Here is a 17,503-nt window from a genome sequence, read left to right as displayed (position 1 = left end):
CCGGCAGCCCGCCACCGGTGCCCTTCGGCGGGCAGTGGTGCGCACGCGCACTACGTCTCGGCCTGTTAGGGGCCCAGCCCGTTGCCTGACTGAAAAATTGCCGCCAGCCTCACTTTCAGAGCGGCAGGCATTCGAGGGAGAGAGGCGCTCCCACTGCTTTAGTAACGACTCGTGTATTTCGCCGGACTTTTTTTTACCCCGCGCCTTTCACTGCTTCCCGTGCTCACCGCTCGCAGGCGTTCGTGGCGGGGGTCCGCGAGCCGGCGGGCCCTTGGACGTTACGGCGTCGCAAAAAGCCGGCTGGGGTCCTTCCGCGGGAGGCGTCGCAGCCGGTGGGCCGTTGGGAGCGCGCGATCCGGTGGCCCCCACCATGTATTACAAGTTCAACGGCTTCACGCAGAGGCTGGTCGGGGCAGCGGCCTCCGCCGCCTACAACCCCCAGGTACCGGGGCCGCCGCCGCCCCCCTGGGCCCCCTCGCGGCGGTGACCTTCGCCGTCCTCTTCCTTGCGCGGCGCCATTCGCTCCCCAGAGCCGCTGGAGGAGCCGCGCCCGCCACCCCCCTCCGGGGTGGGCGGCTCTGGCGGCCGTGGGAGCCCCAGCCGGTGGAGGCGGCAGGGCTGGGGCCGAGCCCCGCGCGGTGGCGGCGAGGGTCGCGGGGAGCTGGAGTTGCCGGGCGAGTGCATGCTCGCGGGCGGAGGGCGCTTGGCTGCTGCGGTGGGGATGGCCTCGCCTGCCGCCCCGGCAGGGGCTTCGGGGCCTGGTGGCTTTTATTTCGCTGGGAGGGAATCTGCCGCGCTCGCTGTGCGCATCCCGCCGTGCGCCTAGCGAGCCTGGCCTGTCGTGTGACCTTGGGCGAGGCGCTTCGTTCCGCCGTGCACCTCTCGGTTCAGTTTTGGGATGTATTGGGTGTTATCGCAAGAAATTAACACACTTCTCTGATGTAGGACTGTCCCTGAGCTAGAACAGTGGCTGGTGGTGTTTTAAAATCACAGCTGGCAAATCCAAACAGCAGTGTAGCTAGTCCCTATCTCTTGTCTGTGCATGCAGAAAAACTAATTATTGAAAGCATTAAAACCCTTGTTAGACAGGGCACGCATCTATAGAAGTTTGTTTAAAGCAAAATGAAAAGCAGCTTTTCCTCTGCATGATGCTGACATATTTACTAGTTGCGTACAGGTTAAAGGTTGCATTAAATAGGCTTATACTTTCCATACTTTATAGTTAAAGTACATGGTTAATTCTGTGGGAGTGGAGGGGAGCTGAGAAGGGGAGAATAGATCCCGCTTACATCAGCCATTTCAAGTCATTAAAGAGCTGCACATTGGTGAAAAGAAATCACAGAACTTGTTTGCTTTTATGTACATCAACATAGATTCCCAAGTAATACTAGAAAGATTTGCAAGGTGATTTTGTCATGGGACAAATGCAGCATGGTTGCTATACCATGGTCAAGTTTCTGAGTAAACTTTGAAAAACAACTTAAGTTATTACAGTTTAGTAATCAAAAAACCCAACCTGGAAGTTAAGGATTGGAAGAATGATTTTTAAAAAGTCAACCTGACAAAGAACTGCCTCCGGAGAGCAAACATATCTGATATAACTTGAGGTTTTTGGGGAGGGGGGGGGAAGTAGCTACACGTGTACACACAGAAATGAAATCAAAGTTATGGTTTGTCTTTTTCCTGATAAACTCCTTGATAAAAGGTAACTGAAAGATACTACATTCTTGTAGACTAATGTATATTGTTGTGATACACAAATAACTCTGTTTCATTCTTTCTTAGCCTAATTCCGTTAGCAACCTACTTTACAGTTCTGCTTTCTTGGATATCCTTGACTATGCAAGTTTTACTTGGAAAATCCGGTCTTTTTCCGCAAGCAAGCATATTGTATTAAGCTTCTGTAAAATCTCATGGTTTCAAGGGGTGCAGACCGAACACAAAGCTTTTAATTTTGAATTTTTTTGAAGTTAAGATGTTATAGTTTAGATGGATAGACAATTAGAAAGGTTCAGAGAAGTGGATGATCAGGCTTAGCATAGTGGTTAATGGGTCATACTCTGCTAGGATGCTCATAACAAGTGGAATACTGCAGGTTACTGCAGGACTTTATCAGTTACCTGGAGCAGGCAATAGAGTGCACTCTTGTAAAGTTTACAGAAGACATCAAGGCAGTAGCTCCAAAATGTTTGAAGTAGAACTGCCATTCAGAGTGGAGGAATGAGCTGACAGGAACACTAGGAATTTCCATGAGGAAAAAAGGCAAAATTGTGCGTGTGGGAAGGAAGAGCCCCTGGCAGGCATACAAGCTGGGAGCTGACAGGCTGGTGGGAGCAGCCTGTGGTAGAGATTCTAGAGGTACTGGCAGACAGCAAGCTGGGCGTGAGCCAGCAGTGCATCCTACCTGTAAAGAAGGCCAACAGCATCCTGGGCTGTATCACCATGTGCATAGCCAGTAGATTAAGAAAAGTGACGATCTCCCTCTACTCAGCACTCATTGGATCACATCTAGGGACTGCATCCAGTTGTGGGCCCCCCATCATGGGAATGTTGTTGATCAACTGGAGCAAGTTCAGCAGAGGTCACCAGGATGGTTGGGAGGCCAGAGCACGTACCCTGTGAGGCAAGGATGAGGAAACAGGACTTGTTCTACCTGGAGGAGAGAAGGTGTAGGGGAGAGGGGGCAGGTGCAGACCTAAGACCAGCCAGCGCCTACAGGGAGGTTATGGCTCTGCACAGTGGTGCATGGTGGGAGGGCAAAAGGCCACAGGCTTAAGCTGCAACAAGAGAAGTTCAAACTGGGTATAAGGAAAGACATTTTCATGGTGAGAACAGTCAGGCAGTGGAGCGGGTGCCCGGGGAGGTTGTGCAGTCTCCATCCTTGGAGGCTTTCAAGGCCAGACCAGACAAAACCCGCAGCAACCTGGTCTCACCTCAGTTTGGACTGAAAAGCGTTAGAGGGCCCTTCCATCCTAAATTACCCTATGATCTTATGTAAACGTTGAGGTACCAGTGACTTTCTGATATGGCAGTTTCTGTCCCAAGAAGATTTTTATCCTCCTCTTTCGCCATCACTCTTCGGAAAGCTTCCTGGGTAGGTATTGGGGGGTGGAGGTGCAGGGCACAGGGAAGACAGCAGAATAAATAGTATGTTCTAGTCTAAAAGTATGTCTGTTCATTAAGAGTAGGTCCAACAGGCACCTGTGCTAGAAAACACTCTTGCCACTATTGCAGTGTTTGAGGCATTTCTTACCTCTTCTACACGAAGTTATATTCAAAGAATAAACGTTAATTGACACTTCATTTGTGTAGAGGAAAGCAAAGGTTAGGGTTACCATTGGGGGCAGGGGGGAGGGCTTCAAGCCCAAGCAGTAAAGTACCTCCTTTCTGGAAGAATATAGCTTAGAACACTGTGTATTAGTCTCTAGGTCATTGTGACTATTTTTCTGCAAATAATGCATCCTTTTTAAGATCCTACAAGAAAAGCCTCAGCACAGAAATACAGAAATCTCTGATAACCACCTGGAGTAGAATTGTTCTAGAGACAACACTCGTGGCTTCTGGAGCCCAGGTTGTGGAATATTGCTTACCTTTCTGTTTAGCAGGCTCCATTACATTATAGCAATCATCCCATTTTAAGTACATCTTTGGTTTTTGGGATTAAAATGGCAGAAGCGAGACAAGAGGGAATACAGAATTCTCTGTTATCTCACATTCTGTTAATGAATATTAGGTATGTAAGAATATTATTGCACTAGATAGAGAAAGACACGATAAATTCTGAATTCTTGACATCTTCTAGATTAAAATGCTGTAGTGTCATATATCAGAATTGTTTCGTAAAGGGTCTATGCAAAACTAGTTTCACATATAGCTATTGCAGATAGAAAAAAAAATTTCTAGGTAGATCTCACTTCTGTGCTCTGCAAGGCAGGAAAGAGAATGTCCAAGGAACAGAAATACTTTTCTTCTAGAACATTGTAATGATTTATATTTAGGTCATCATCGCACACTGTATTTCATTTCAGTGTCATCACTGAAATGTTAAAACCTAATCTTTGAGAGAATGTAGTTGAGAAGATGAGATTGTATCCAAGCAGGAGCATTTCACATAAGTCTTATGAATATTGTCTTGCTTTATAAATGTGTGTTTTTTCATATTGGTGAAAAAAAAACACTGTCTTTCATATCTGGCTCACCATTCACATGGCTTAGTCCTCAGCTGTGGCACGCAAATGTGCTATGCAATAGAATACCTACATTTTAAATAGTTACCTTCAATGCCTTTTTACAAGGTTCTTAGGCCAGCTTTTTGGTAGAATTTTTGTTTTTTTTTAGTTTGACTCTACTCCCAAGTTCAGATGCATCAGTCTGATAAAATTGTTTGCTATAAATAGAGATTAAAATATGAAAGGGATCACATGAGTAAGTAGATGTTAAATCCAAAACGAACTAAATGTTTTCCTATTGATTTCATTGCTGTATTTAATAAAACCATAGTTCAGCATTTAAAATAGTTTGCTTTTTATTCTTCTATTTATCTTGATGTTTCTGGAAAAATGAAGACATCCTGCAATTCAAATTTTGCTTGGTCAAATATGCAGTATAATTCTTCACTCTGTTCTGTACTGTTACATTCTGATGCATGTTTAAACTTATTGTGGGCTTGCAAAATATCAGTCAAAATGTATTTCAGAAATTCTTTTGCTGACAGTAACATAACTAACAGCTTATACTAACAAAAAAAAAAATCTCTTAGTTTGAAACCTGTATTGTTCTTGCCATCTCAGTCTTCGTATTCGTAGATGACGTAATTTTGCATTTAACAAAGTTATGTAAAGTAGTATGAACAATTTAGCCTGTTTGAATGCACGGAAACTTTCTCAGCTAGTACAGGTGAGGAGTCAAATAGGTTAATAACTACTACTCATATTTAGGAGGATAATGAGTGCCATAACCATTACAAATACAATAAAAACTATTAAGTCAAAGAGTTGGTTTATGTTTGAAGTATAAATAGTGGGACCGGTTTCAAATACCATCAGGTGAAGATGCCTATATGAACTTTTCTCTACCTCTACAAGGCTGACCATGGTCCTAGTAGAAGTTTAGTCATACTACCGTATCTTCAGTTGATACAACTTATTTTGCCTGTAGCTATATAAAATCCCCACAAACCACAGATCTTTTGATTTTAGCTGTTATGAATTCCTTTGAGTTCATTGAGAAACTATAATGGTTAACATATGCTGTAGATGATACTTAAAATGTACACAAAATCACTTAAGTGTGTCATCCCAATACAAACAAAGCCTCAAGTGATCCTACCTAAAAGCATCCTTATGTTAGCGGTAACAAATATATTTAACCTCATACAGTGAGGTATGTCCTACTATGAAGGATGTGCTATTTAGGTTAGAAGTGTCTAGGTCAGCAAGTTCATAAAGTTACTTCAATGCGTGTTCTGAAATAATAACTCTCAGCTTAACTTTCTTTCCTGTTTCCCCTTTTCATTTTGGTCCTTACCTCAGTTTTCTCTACTTTCTCATTCTCTGATGTGTTTGAGCAATTCCCCTAACATTTAAAAACTTAAGTGTGGTGCTTTCTCCATTAGATTGTGCTCCAAATCCTTAACTGTTTTATGCTGTCAGGAAAATGTAAATCTAGCTTGGCAATCCATGCTGGCAAGGTGTAAGTTTGTTTTAACTTCGAGCATGTTGGCCAACCAACAGATAGATTGGGTCCTAAGACCTTCAGACCTCTGACAGGAAAACAAACACACTTTACAGAAGGGTAGGCAGAGAATTTTGTTTGTTGTTTTGGATTAGCTACATGTCCTGACCTTTCATTGAGGACTGCAGCATTTGACAAAGTCATTGCTGTAGTGTGCTGATGAAATCAGCTGGTGTTGACTCTTCTGCACAAGTACATCTGCTGTACTTTGTCCAAGAATTGGAAGAAATTCCTATTAACATGATTAGAAATAAAAGATTAACACCTTAATATCATCAGGATAGGAATTATCAATATAAAACATTTTCTTATGACGGACGCGTAAGTCAAATGTGTAGAGGCATTCATTCCTCAGTACTATCTTGAGTGTAGTGAGATCCTGATGTTACAAAACAAACCTGCAGTTTTAGTCATGTTAAATACAAGTGACAGTTAAGATCATTTAACGTGCCTTAATGACTTGCTTAAAAAATGGTCTGTACTGAAATTCTTATGTGTAATACTGAGGATTTCTCTTCAGCCACACTAAGCTTAGCAAGCCGCTGGGTGTGAGATAAAGCACTTGCCACTTTCTCTCAATAAACACAGACAAGTACCCAGTTGGAACAGCCACACGGTTACACTAATTTAGCTGAGCTTGGTTGGAGCTGACCACAAGATTCACAATTCATGGATGGAATTCAAGTGGAATTTTATGTTGGGGTGAGGGACCCTGATTAACGCAGCGTCCGTGTTAGGCAAACCGAACTGTCTCTCTTCTGCAGCGTGTGTTTTGTTGTTGTAGTCTTTCCTGAAGCCAATGAACCATATAAATGATTTTTATTTAAATTGCTGTGTGATGTTCCTAACTGGCGCCATGCTGCTTTGGAAGTAATTTACAACAGTACACTGATGATTATATGAGTTTTCTGAAATGGTTTAATTTGATTTCATGATGAAGCTAGTCACTTGAGTCAGGTTTGAATCTGCTATTGCTCCAACAGAAGGGGATCTTCTATCTCTCTGAACAGGAATATATTTCTAAAGCCTGAAAAAGTACGTGATAACTTACAGTTAACACAACTGATTTCACTATTCTGATAGTAAGCCATAGAGAATGTCTTGCATCCAGGTGATATCCTGTAGAGGCAGGAGTTTTAGTGCTAATAACAAATGGTAGATGTTGCTATTCACATTTTTAAGCCCCCTATCTGTGAGTTTAGGAATGATGAAAGAAGTATCTTTATCATGGAACTCTTTGAAGTAGTTTGCAACTTACTCCAATTCACAGCATTTACCATTTTTATACACTACAGGTAGCTCATGAAATAAAACAGGCATGATCACAACAAGCAGGAATTGCAGTGATCTAGTAACTGTTGAAGTGATATCAAAGACTGCTCCTGAAAAAGTTGGGCCCTCAGGAAGGCAAAAGTGAGATTCAGAAGTGGAAACTTAAAGGAAAATGAAAGGTGAATATTGCTGTGATCCTAACAAGGATCAAGAAGGCAAGAAAAGTTTTGGAGAAAAAGTCGCCTGCACATTTGGTATAAACATCTGTTCTATAGTCCTTTCTATCAAATCACCAACCTTTTAAACACAAATCTAATAAAGTACTTGAAGTTGTTACAGACAGAAATACTACTCCAAAATTACTTTCTTCAAGTATTTTGGCATAGCTTGTACTTAGCCTTGAATATATAACCAGTAACTTCCCCTGGCTAGTAATAGTTTCTTAGATGTTTCCTTCTTACTGGTGTGACCAGAACTGCTTAGTCTTAAATAAGTCAGTACTTACCTTCTGCGCAAGCCTGTTAGTAGGAAGGCGCTAGTTACTTGAACGTGTCAGAGAATCCAGTTTCAGCTGCTGTCTTTCAAAACATAACCAAGAAGGTCATAAAGGGATTCTATTATTCATTGAGGCACAAGAAAAGTGGGAAGCTGGATGCATGTCTTCAGAAGGAGCCCTGATGACCATTACATAGGCTATTTTGGGATGTTGAGAAATCTGGTCTTTCTGTTGAAGATGCCTGTTGTAGCAGAGAATTTAGAGAATTTATGTATGGGAAAACATGTCTGGTCTATGGCAGGCATAAGAGAAAGAGAGTGCCAGTCTGCTTCCAGCTCCAAATACTGTTGAGGCAGTTCTCTTAAGTACAAAAATGCATCAACTAGTCCTTTGAACAGAAACTAGAATTTCATTGCAGCTTTAACTTAAGCCATGGAGAGCAATTGCTGCTTCTGTTTGTAATGAAAACCTATTGCATTAACCTACTTGTACAATGCTTTTAATTTCTGTGGCAAGTTAGAAAAAAAAAATTACAGCTGTTTCAGGAGCCATAATGTGTACAGGCATGTACATCACTGCCACATGTACAGGCACAACTGTGAAATCTAACTAATAATAAAGGCAGGGAGGGCACCTCATGATGGCTATGACTTCGTGCACTTACTGTCATCCATAGAACTGGATTATGTAGTTTTTAATTATGGCAAATGTAGAGTACAACTGTCTGAACCGAAAGGAAATTAAGTTATGTTGCTCATGGGGAGTACATTGAGGTGTGGAAAGTTGCAGCAGCATGTGAATTATAGGATGTAGTTACACCTGCATAAAATATCCACCATGTCAGGGCTTCTGGAGTGTCCTTGAGCACCACTTCCTACTTTTGTATGAAACAAGTGATCCTAACCCTTTTTCTTTTTTTCCTTCTCAAACTATACATCCAAATTATTTAAAGCCCAGTTATTTATGGCTACTGCTTGCACCATTCAGGAGGAACAGTTCATTGAAGTCTCGTCACTCTGTTTGACCCAAGCATCAGGGATTCCCTGCTTCTAATCCTGCTACTCGGATACAGCCCTAGATAGTCTTGACTATGTGCGAAAAACAAGCAGCAGCTTGGACCAAGCACCAGCACAGGAAAATTTATGATAGCTATAAATTTATGTCATGAAGAAATCAGAAAGGAGGCTTCTGTTCTCCTTGCTAAGTGCTGACCCAAAGTTGTAGCCGAGAAATGAATGGGCCAACAATGTGTCTTTAGCTCACTGTCACATGCCTTCATACCAGATAAATATTCTTTGTAATGTATCCTTGTAATGACTGGCAGTGTGACTGCCTGATGTGACAATTGGTACATTTGCAAGTGCTATATACCTTGATATTTTAATCTTTATTTATGCAGGGACTCAAACCAATAGTTTCCACTGAATCCCCAGCTCTGATTTTTGGGACACCAACTAAACTTGCTTCAGATTTACCAGCAACCGATTCTTTCTTGGGTAAAAACAAGGTGCCAGACCTACAGAAACTTTTTCAGGTAACGACAACTTTGAGAGTAACTTAAAGAAAACTGGAAAGTGGGACATATCTTTCCTTATTTTAAATGTGGTTAATTATTTTTGTCATTCTACAATACCAAAATTTTGTAAAATCTAGTTAAGAAAGTGTCAAGTACAGTATAACCTGTATACTTCTACTGTGCTACAAGGTATATGCGCCTTGTATAGGAGATAAATACTGAAAGTGGAAAGTCTAGTAACATTGTCTTTTGGCTGGCTTCAGAAGATGCTTATTGTATTATTTGACTACTAGAAGTACTTTCTGTCTGGGAATCCAAGTGTATGACTTAAAGCAGATGTGGAGGAGCAAAGCAGATCGTTACTGTTTTGTGTTTAATAATTTGAATATTACTGAAGCTGTTTGTAACGCAGTATAAGAAAAGCACAATAAAGTTTTCAAAGCCAGTTTGTTAGCTATACAATTTCTAAGCATACTAGGACTTTCCATAAAACAAATCAGTTAGGCATTTTTTTAAAAACATCAAGAATGTGCTTGATATAATGTTCCCTTTTCTCTCTTACATGCCACTTGCATTTGGAATGTGTCAGTCTGACTTGGTGAATAACTTTTTATACATACCTTTTCACATTCTTCTGTTAGTGACACTTTTCCCATCCAGGTCCTCTTTAGAAATATTTCAAGATGTATTCTTTCTGCCTGCACTTAACAGCTTTGGCTAATAAAATTAACTTGCCTTTGCATTTGTCTTGCTCAACAAAAAGCACATAATACACTTGATTGTAGATAGTCTATTTGTCAGGCGGTTTCCCTCATGGAAGTCTCTTAATTTACCTGAGGTAGCTTGTTCCTTATGGCCTTGGTATGGGTCTTCATTTCTTTTTTTGTTTGTTTTCTTTCTAAACTCTTCCCACAGAAAGCAGATGGACTGCCAGTACACCTGAAACGAGGAGTTCCAGATAAGCTGCTTTATCGGACCACTATGGCTCTAACAATAGGCGGGACTATCTACTGTCTAGTAGCACTGTACATGGCCTCACAACCAAGAAACCAAAAGTAAAAATGAACCAGAACTCATGGGACTCGTGACACTTCTCTAAAGGATCTCCTCCATGTATCTCTTTGCACTTGCTCTAATTCTGTGATCGTATAAGGTTCATTATTCAGATCAAATTTCTTGGAGAAAATGTTTATAAATTGGTTGCCTTATGTGTTCTAGAAACCAATATAAGCAGACTTAAAGACATCATTTTAACATATGGTTGTAGCTTTGCATTTGTTGTCTTGCAGGAGTGTATGAATAGTTGGAGAAAGTTAAGCTTTTTCCTTCCTTCCCTCCCCCAACTTAAACAATGTTAGAGATAGGACAGGACAAATACTTTGTGGGCTACGCTCCACATTCCTTAGTGGGAGGATGCTGCTGGTTTCCAAAACAGTAAAAGCAAATCCTTTAGTTGTTGTTATAACATACTGGGAACCTGTTTCTGTCATACACAGCTCATTTTACATAAGCAGGTGGCAGTGGAACTTTTCCAAATGCTGGTGTATTATTAAATATTTGTACCTCTGGTTGTAGGACAAAGGGCTTATCTCCTTGGAGCGTTTAAAGTGGATTTATTCCATAATGTTTGCATCACTGTATGCTGTAGAATGCACCAGTATTGTAACATCAGTTATACCAGTTTTTGGACTTTCATTTGTCAAACTGTCTTACTGTGCAATAAAGATAACCACATGAATAATAAAACAGGCAAGTCTTGGAAAGCTTCAGACCACTTCAGCTGGCCTGGTAGTGAAATAAACATATTGGTATACTTTTGTTTAAGTTCAACGTGTAGATCTCAAACCAGACAATTGATTCAGCTACCTTACTGTAATCTTTTTGAGATGGTAATCCTCTTAAAACTCTCTCTCAGAACTCAGTGGTTGTTTAACTATGATTTTTGGTGAAACAGGTCACTGTCATAGCTCAGCTGCATATTATTTTCAGTGCACGCACATACCTATATGTACACAGATATACACACATTTCCTTTGCTGTGTGGGTGGAAGAAAGAGAAGCCAATAAAACCCCTTATTAATTCTCTTTCCCTTTTAATGTCATAGCCTTGAACTGCAAGTTTCACACAAGTTTTCACAAAAAGCGTCCTCTAATTTGATAGATCCTCCTCTGTCTATGAACATCGAGTATTCACTCTTGGTCACCCAGACTCTGGATACGCATGGATTCACTGGCCTCTGTAAAGACCCATCTCTCCCAGAACTGTGCAGAAACCACCTTCCATGTAAATAAGGAAAACAATTGATAAAGGAACATAAAATTCCCATTTCTTCAATCTTTTACTAAAAAGATTCTGATTTTTTTTCCAGTCAAGTTATATCAAAGCCTTATTACTGTTCCATAGGAAAGAAAATAGCTGCTTGTACTGTGATCTCAGATTTCAGCCAATGTTGGTATTTCAGGATGGGAGAGATTAAGTCACTGAAAAAGAAATTTGTAAGGACAGCAAGACTCAAAGAATAGCAGAAAATAATTAAGTTCTCCAAGAATTAACAGCTGTGTTGCCTCTACTGATAAAATATTTTATCCTCAGTAGCCCATACTTCCATAGCACTTGTGCTATAGGCTGTTAAATCCTATTTAAATTAAAAAAAAAAGAGGGGAAACAAAAAAGAAAGAGAAAGAGAAAGCAGTATAGTAGGTTATTGTCTGTCTTTCCTGCATATCATATATTAAGCACTGCCTACAAGAATCTTCTAATAAAGGGTACTTTGCACACAAACTTGACAGGTAGATTTTCACGAGGATGAGTTTTGTTCAGAATTTCTGTGCTCTTAGTTGTTTTGTTTTGGGGTGGGGGGGTTGATGGATTTTTTTTTTTTATTTTGAAAAACAACTATTTTTAGAGTTCACATAGAGGATAGCAACTTTCTGCTTGTTGCTAAGGCAGGTATGTATAAAGTAACTAAACTGTTATCCCATAGCGCATTAACCAGTAGGACTACTCTTCCAAGGACTTGTGGAAAGAACAACAACAGAGACTTGTCACTCAGGTCCAGCTTTCTTAAAGGGAACTCAAGTAGGAGATAGGGTTCATGGATACAGAGGTCATGCTTGGAGCTATGGATATCAGAATTGTCTTCTTATTGCCCTAGGTCTGGCTTTTTCCAGCTCTTTGTCAGCAGCTAAAAACACATGTGCTAAAGGGAAAAGAAAACACCATCAATTTTTTTTTTTCCCCAGTGTTTGATTCTTGAAAAACTATTTTCACTTTGCCATTCTCAAAAAAGCTGACCCAGTTGAAGCAGGATGAGAATGATGCTTCTGCTTGTCAGATTCGCATCCCTCGTTCAGTTGGAGGTTAAAGAACAGAGAGGCATGGCTTGTCTGCAGCCACTGGGCAGGGCTCCAGTCGTGACAGAAAGAGGAGACTGCATTTCCATATTCCTACAGCAAAGTGCTCTGAAGAACAGGAAAGCTTGCAAGCTGTAACCAGAAGGTTAGGCTGCAGCAGCAAGATCTTGCCACCTTTTCTCAATTAGTTTTGAGGTCATCATAAAGAAATTACAACATGGTAAATTCTTTTTCTTCCTAGAAAAAAAGCTCTGTTAAATATCTGTCTAAAAATATTTCTGATGCCAGACTTCTATGAGGATTCAAGAGGGTTTAAGTGTTTTGAATTATTGTTAGTGACAGAGAAACCTAATAATCTTATTCTTAAGCCTCCAAGATCACCCTTACCTTTAAAAGGAGTAGTCTGTCCCTGGCCCGATGTTAAATAAGGTCCTAAGTAAGGAGTGAATTGCAGCGTCAAGAAGGCTACTTCAATGTTTTGAGTAGTCATCCCCAGAAGTAACAATCTGACTTGGGTACTACAACTTCATTATATATGTGTGTTATGTTCTGCTTTTATTTTTAAAGACCCTCTCAGTTTTGTCTTAAAAATTATGCAACCTACCAGCACTGAGAACTGAGAAAACAAGATGCATTTTTAAGTGATAGCTTACATTCCAGTGTTTTGGCTTGAATGCACAGTAGAGAATAAATTATAATAAGCTCTCATACCCCAAGGTGCTGTGTTTGGAAGGGAAAGGAGCTGAGATTTACAATACTCAGGAACAACATTATCTCATGGATAATGATCCATCCCCCATGGCATTATCTTATTGTTGAGAGACAGTGGTTTTCCTTCTTAAATGATCTCTCTGGCAACCTGAATTCAATAGTTGTATCTTCATAATGGTTTTTAAATAAGATCTCCCTCCTTACTTTTTATGTGGGAGTATTAGAATAAATGCACTTGAGAAGACATTGATAGTATGCACGTATGTCTTTCAGCTGCTTTAAAAATAAAAGTATATTAAGGAGAGGATTCCTCCACAGTATTTCAGTATGACCGTACCGTCTCAACAGGCTTTTGCCTTAACATTTTAAATTGTCAATAGACTGATTATTTCAATACTAAGACATTAATTGATGGATTTTGCCTTAAAGCTTGTCAAATTAAAAGGCACTGTAAGGAATGAAAGCAAGAGAAACTAGGAAAATGGGAATCTAATCTTACAGACATCAAAAAGCTGAAGAGAGTGCTTAAGAGCTGTTTCCTCACACATATATAGATAGTACTTACTCCCCCTTTACTCTCCTTCCTTGAAATTCAAGCCTTCTAAGAGGCTTCAGAAGAGTCACAGATCAGTTTTTTCCCCCTCCCGTCACAAACTGTTACCTCTGCAGATCTTAAAATTTAAAAAATCCAGATGCCTTTATGCAAAGAGAAAAAAATGCATGTATTGGGTAAGATACATGTAAAATCATGCTAAACTGTTCTAAAAAGTTGCAAGCTACCTGCATTATGACATAGTATACTAACATTTTTCCTCTCCAGCCCTTAACCTCAGTGAAAAGTTTCACAGGAAGCCAAAGTTCAAGCTCTGTTTTGAAATGGAAAGGGGGAAGAACTTGCCTGTAATCTAAGCATTACTTTTAGCAATAGGCATGAAAAACAACCTTTTAAGTATTTTGCATATTCAGTACTAATTGCGTCTTAATTTATTAAAGATTATTAATTTGAATCAATTCCAGTTAGCTGCAGTGCAAATGATGCACAGATTGCTAAGAAGTACAAGCGTATTTGCTGTGAAAGGGAGTGCAAGCATGCCTGTGGATCAGGAAATAGGGTATACTCTGTCAAGTATGGAATCTCACTAGTACCAGATCTTATCTCCTGGCACTTCTTACATGATCCCAGACTGCTTTTGGGTATAGCACTAGACAGAAGGAACCATTTTACTTGTACGTTAACTATCTCAAAATACAAGAAAGTTAAATTCAAGGGTCTATTCCGCCCCTCAGTCTGTTGCAGGCAGCCCGTATCTGGCCTACAAGGCGGCATTCATCATCCTCTGGCTCCAAAGAGAGAAGATACTCCATGCTAAGACATTTTTCTAAATGACTTTGCCAGTGGATCCAGTGCTGCAAAACTAGGGGTGGGAGGGAGGGGGAAGTATTCTGCCTCACTTCACGTCAGCTGCATACCACCATCACTTTTCTCCCTTCCTCACTCCCACATTTTTATTCTTAAAGACGACAAAAAGTTTTCTAGTTTACTTCCTTTTTTTCACAGCATTTTTAAAATATTCTGTGCCACAAAAGGAATGAAATTGTTTCTAAGTGCTTCAAGAGAACTTCTGAAATATTCATCTCAGAAGTTATACATTTGTCACATGTATTTTTTCTCTGCAAGTTGGAACAAGCCCTGGAAGTCTCCTTTGTGAAGTACATGATCCTGTCAACCCAGCAGCTTACATCCACTCCAGGTACACAGGTGAACCCCTTACCACAGTGGCAAGTCTTTGAAGAAGCTGTTCTACAGGTGTGCAAATGTAGGGGCATCAAATGACTTGCAGCTTCCAAACACCTGACTGTATTTTCAAAGAAATATAGGAAATACTTCTTCCCTGCAACATTCTTACACTTCGAACCACGTTACAATTTTTGTATCTTCCTTGCAATTCAGTCACACACATTAATCTTGCTGTTAATTGCTTTATCTGTTTATGGTGTGTTGCTCCCTCAAAACATCTTGGATTCCCTTTCTGATTTCATCACTGAGCCCAAATTTTGAGCACTCGATATTAGAAATTCAGGCATTAATTATAATGTGCATCCGTTACAAAACTTTCACGTGAGGCAGAGAGCAGAGACAGCTAACAGCATCCGTAGCAGAGTTCAGTATGACCTGCCACTGTAAAGCAGATGTTCTTCCAACCTCACAAAGCCATCCTTAGCGTTTTGCATAGTTCTTGTTACATGTAAGGGAGATTATCTTTGTAATCTTTAGTTGGTTATCTACTCGCAAGAGAAGATTGAGCATTGTCTAATCCACAATACCGCATAGGTGCAAATTTCATCTTCCCTTAAACTAAAACCATAACAGCACTTCTTTGGAAGGAGGCAAGGAGAACATGTTCGGAGGAATGGAGAAGTCGTAAGTGTCAATTCCACCAACTTGATCCTGACGTGTAGCCAAGAGAGCAGCACTAATGAAATGCAGCTTTTCTGGCATAAAGAACAAGTGCTACTTGTTAAAGCTTATTCTTGCATAAGCCTAAGGAAAATGTATTAGTCTTCTAATTGGAACTGATTAAGCAACTCTGCTCATATGCAAAACAAAAAACACACTTCAGCATACTCATTGTTAGCAGCATGACCCTGCAGAATTAACAGGAGTCAAGACTTCAGGCTCTCCTAGAACAACAGCAGCAGCAGCAGCAAAACCCTACGTTGCAATAAAGCAGGCTGGAGTCCACATAGGTTCACCAAGACGTGGAGAAACCAATTAAACAGCTTGTAGCACTGTGCCCTTCTTACACTCCCTTTTCAGAAAAGCATACTTTAAAAACAGACTGAAAGAATGATTTCTGGCAATCTCAGAGACTTGTTTGCTGGTTTCCCAGCAAGTTCACCTGGAGGCCTTTCTAAAGCTCTGTAACAGCCTTCCATGGCCACTGAAGAATGGCTTGCTAGACAAAGGTCTGAACTTTTGTTTAGACGTGTTTCCAGCTACGCAGAGCCTGATGGATAATACCTATCAGGTCTGCCTGCAGAAAAGCTGTGTATTTGATCCCTCTGTACTGCAATATGTAGAAAATGTAATCATAATACAATACCCAAGTATGACAATATTAAAATGTTTAAACAATTCAGAGAGGCACATGCCACTTCAAGAAATTTCTCATCTGTGTGTGGCATATTTTTTACTTTCACTGACCAACAGGTTGCGAGAAAAACCTACGTAATACGGATTTCCTGGATTACAGACTCAAATCCCATGTTCTTTATTTAATTTGTACGGGATAAACCGAACTGAGTAAAAATAGGAAAATCTGTCAATAGCAGTATTAACTAGAGTCATCCCTTCTCCCTGGTTTGCTGCCCCTCCTTCCCAGGAATGGACGTCAGTGCTTGTGCTTTTCCTGCCGCTTTTTCTGGGAGCGGGATACACACTATTCACAGTATGATTTTTCTTGCTTCTAGAACAAGGGAGATTGGGTGGCCGTAGAGTAACCAACTTGTTTCCATGACACCCATTCCTGTCTTTGGAGATGCAACCGACCAGCGAGGCTCTGCAGTTTTCTCCGGAACTGTAGCGCCTCGTATGCCTGGCTGGCCTAAGGAAGGGAAGATCTTCATGAATACCCTGGCTGGTCAACAGCAGGCCCAGCCGCTGCGGCTGGCACTTCAGTGCAAGCAGCAAGAGAAGAGGAAAAGTGATACTTGCTGTCTCTGGAAACAAAGCCATCAGAACTACACGAAGATATCACCTGTAAAGAGCACCATCGAATGCCAGCAGGGTTGCATGTTTTCAAAATTCAGCAACTTTCACCAGCTAGATGACAATCTGTTGTGTGAACACTATATACGCCCTTTAGTTTTTACATACGGTAAACTCAAATGACCATCTGATACACACATTTCATCAGGATCATTGATCTGTGTTTATCTTTTTATCTCTAAATTTTAACTGGCTGCATAAGAGTCTTCAAATGCTAGATCAAGCCCAAACTACTCTTTTAACTTCCATTGCTTTTATTAGGTATTTCTGCTAAGCATTTGCTGAACAGAGCTATATAGTATCTTACCTTGTATGAACAGTTCTGCTCCTAATAACTGAACCTGAAAGTTGCTGAACTCACTGCATGGATGAGCAATTATGTGCTTTATTTCTCAGGACTAGCATGCAGATATGCATATGTGAGGCCTGCAGGTTTAATTCTGTTTTTCAGTGGCACTTCAGGAAAAATATATTTCCAGGAGCAGCAATAAATAAGCAAACAGAATCTAGTACCTGTAACAAACATTTTGCCTGGTTTGCACCACTGGCTTGACGAAATTAAACTATGCAAGACCTAGCAAAACCTGTCTTCACAAGGCAAAGAAGTTGTTTAAAAAAAGAATATGTTTTTATCTAACCTGTCGAAATCCAC

At 40.5% G+C, this 17,503-nt stretch overlaps 1 protein-coding gene across 3 annotated transcripts; it reads left to right on the top strand.

The window, feature by feature from the left end:
- Positions 1 to 308: 308 nt before the first annotated feature.
- On the top strand, positions 309 to 11,781 carry COX7A2L (cytochrome c oxidase subunit 7A2 like). 3 transcript variants are annotated; one of them, XM_082306660.1, is made up of 3 exons: positions 309 to 442; positions 8,901 to 9,035; positions 9,933 to 11,781. In XM_082306660.1, the coding sequence occupies exons 1-3, from the start codon at positions 371 to 373 to the stop codon at positions 10,074 to 10,076; spliced, it is 351 nt and encodes a 116-aa protein (XP_082162786.1). In that variant the 5' UTR covers positions 309 to 370; the 3' UTR covers positions 10,077 to 11,781. The 3 variants fall into 3 exon arrangements, with proteins under 3 accessions (XP_082162786.1, XP_082162788.1, XP_082162787.1); XM_082306661.1 differs by lacking the exon at positions 309 to 442 and adding an exon at positions 538 to 3,094; XM_082306662.1 differs by lacking the exon at positions 8,901 to 9,035.
- The last annotated feature ends 5,722 nt before the right edge of the window (positions 11,782 to 17,503 follow it).

Source organism: Platalea leucorodia, assembly GCF_965183815.1.
Source record: "Platalea leucorodia genome assembly, chromosome: 3".
Taxonomy (NCBI): Eukaryota; Metazoa; Chordata; class Aves; order Pelecaniformes; family Threskiornithidae; genus Platalea; species Platalea leucorodia.
Note: the sequence above shows the minus strand (reverse complement) of the source record. Positions and strands in the feature narration are given on the sequence as shown.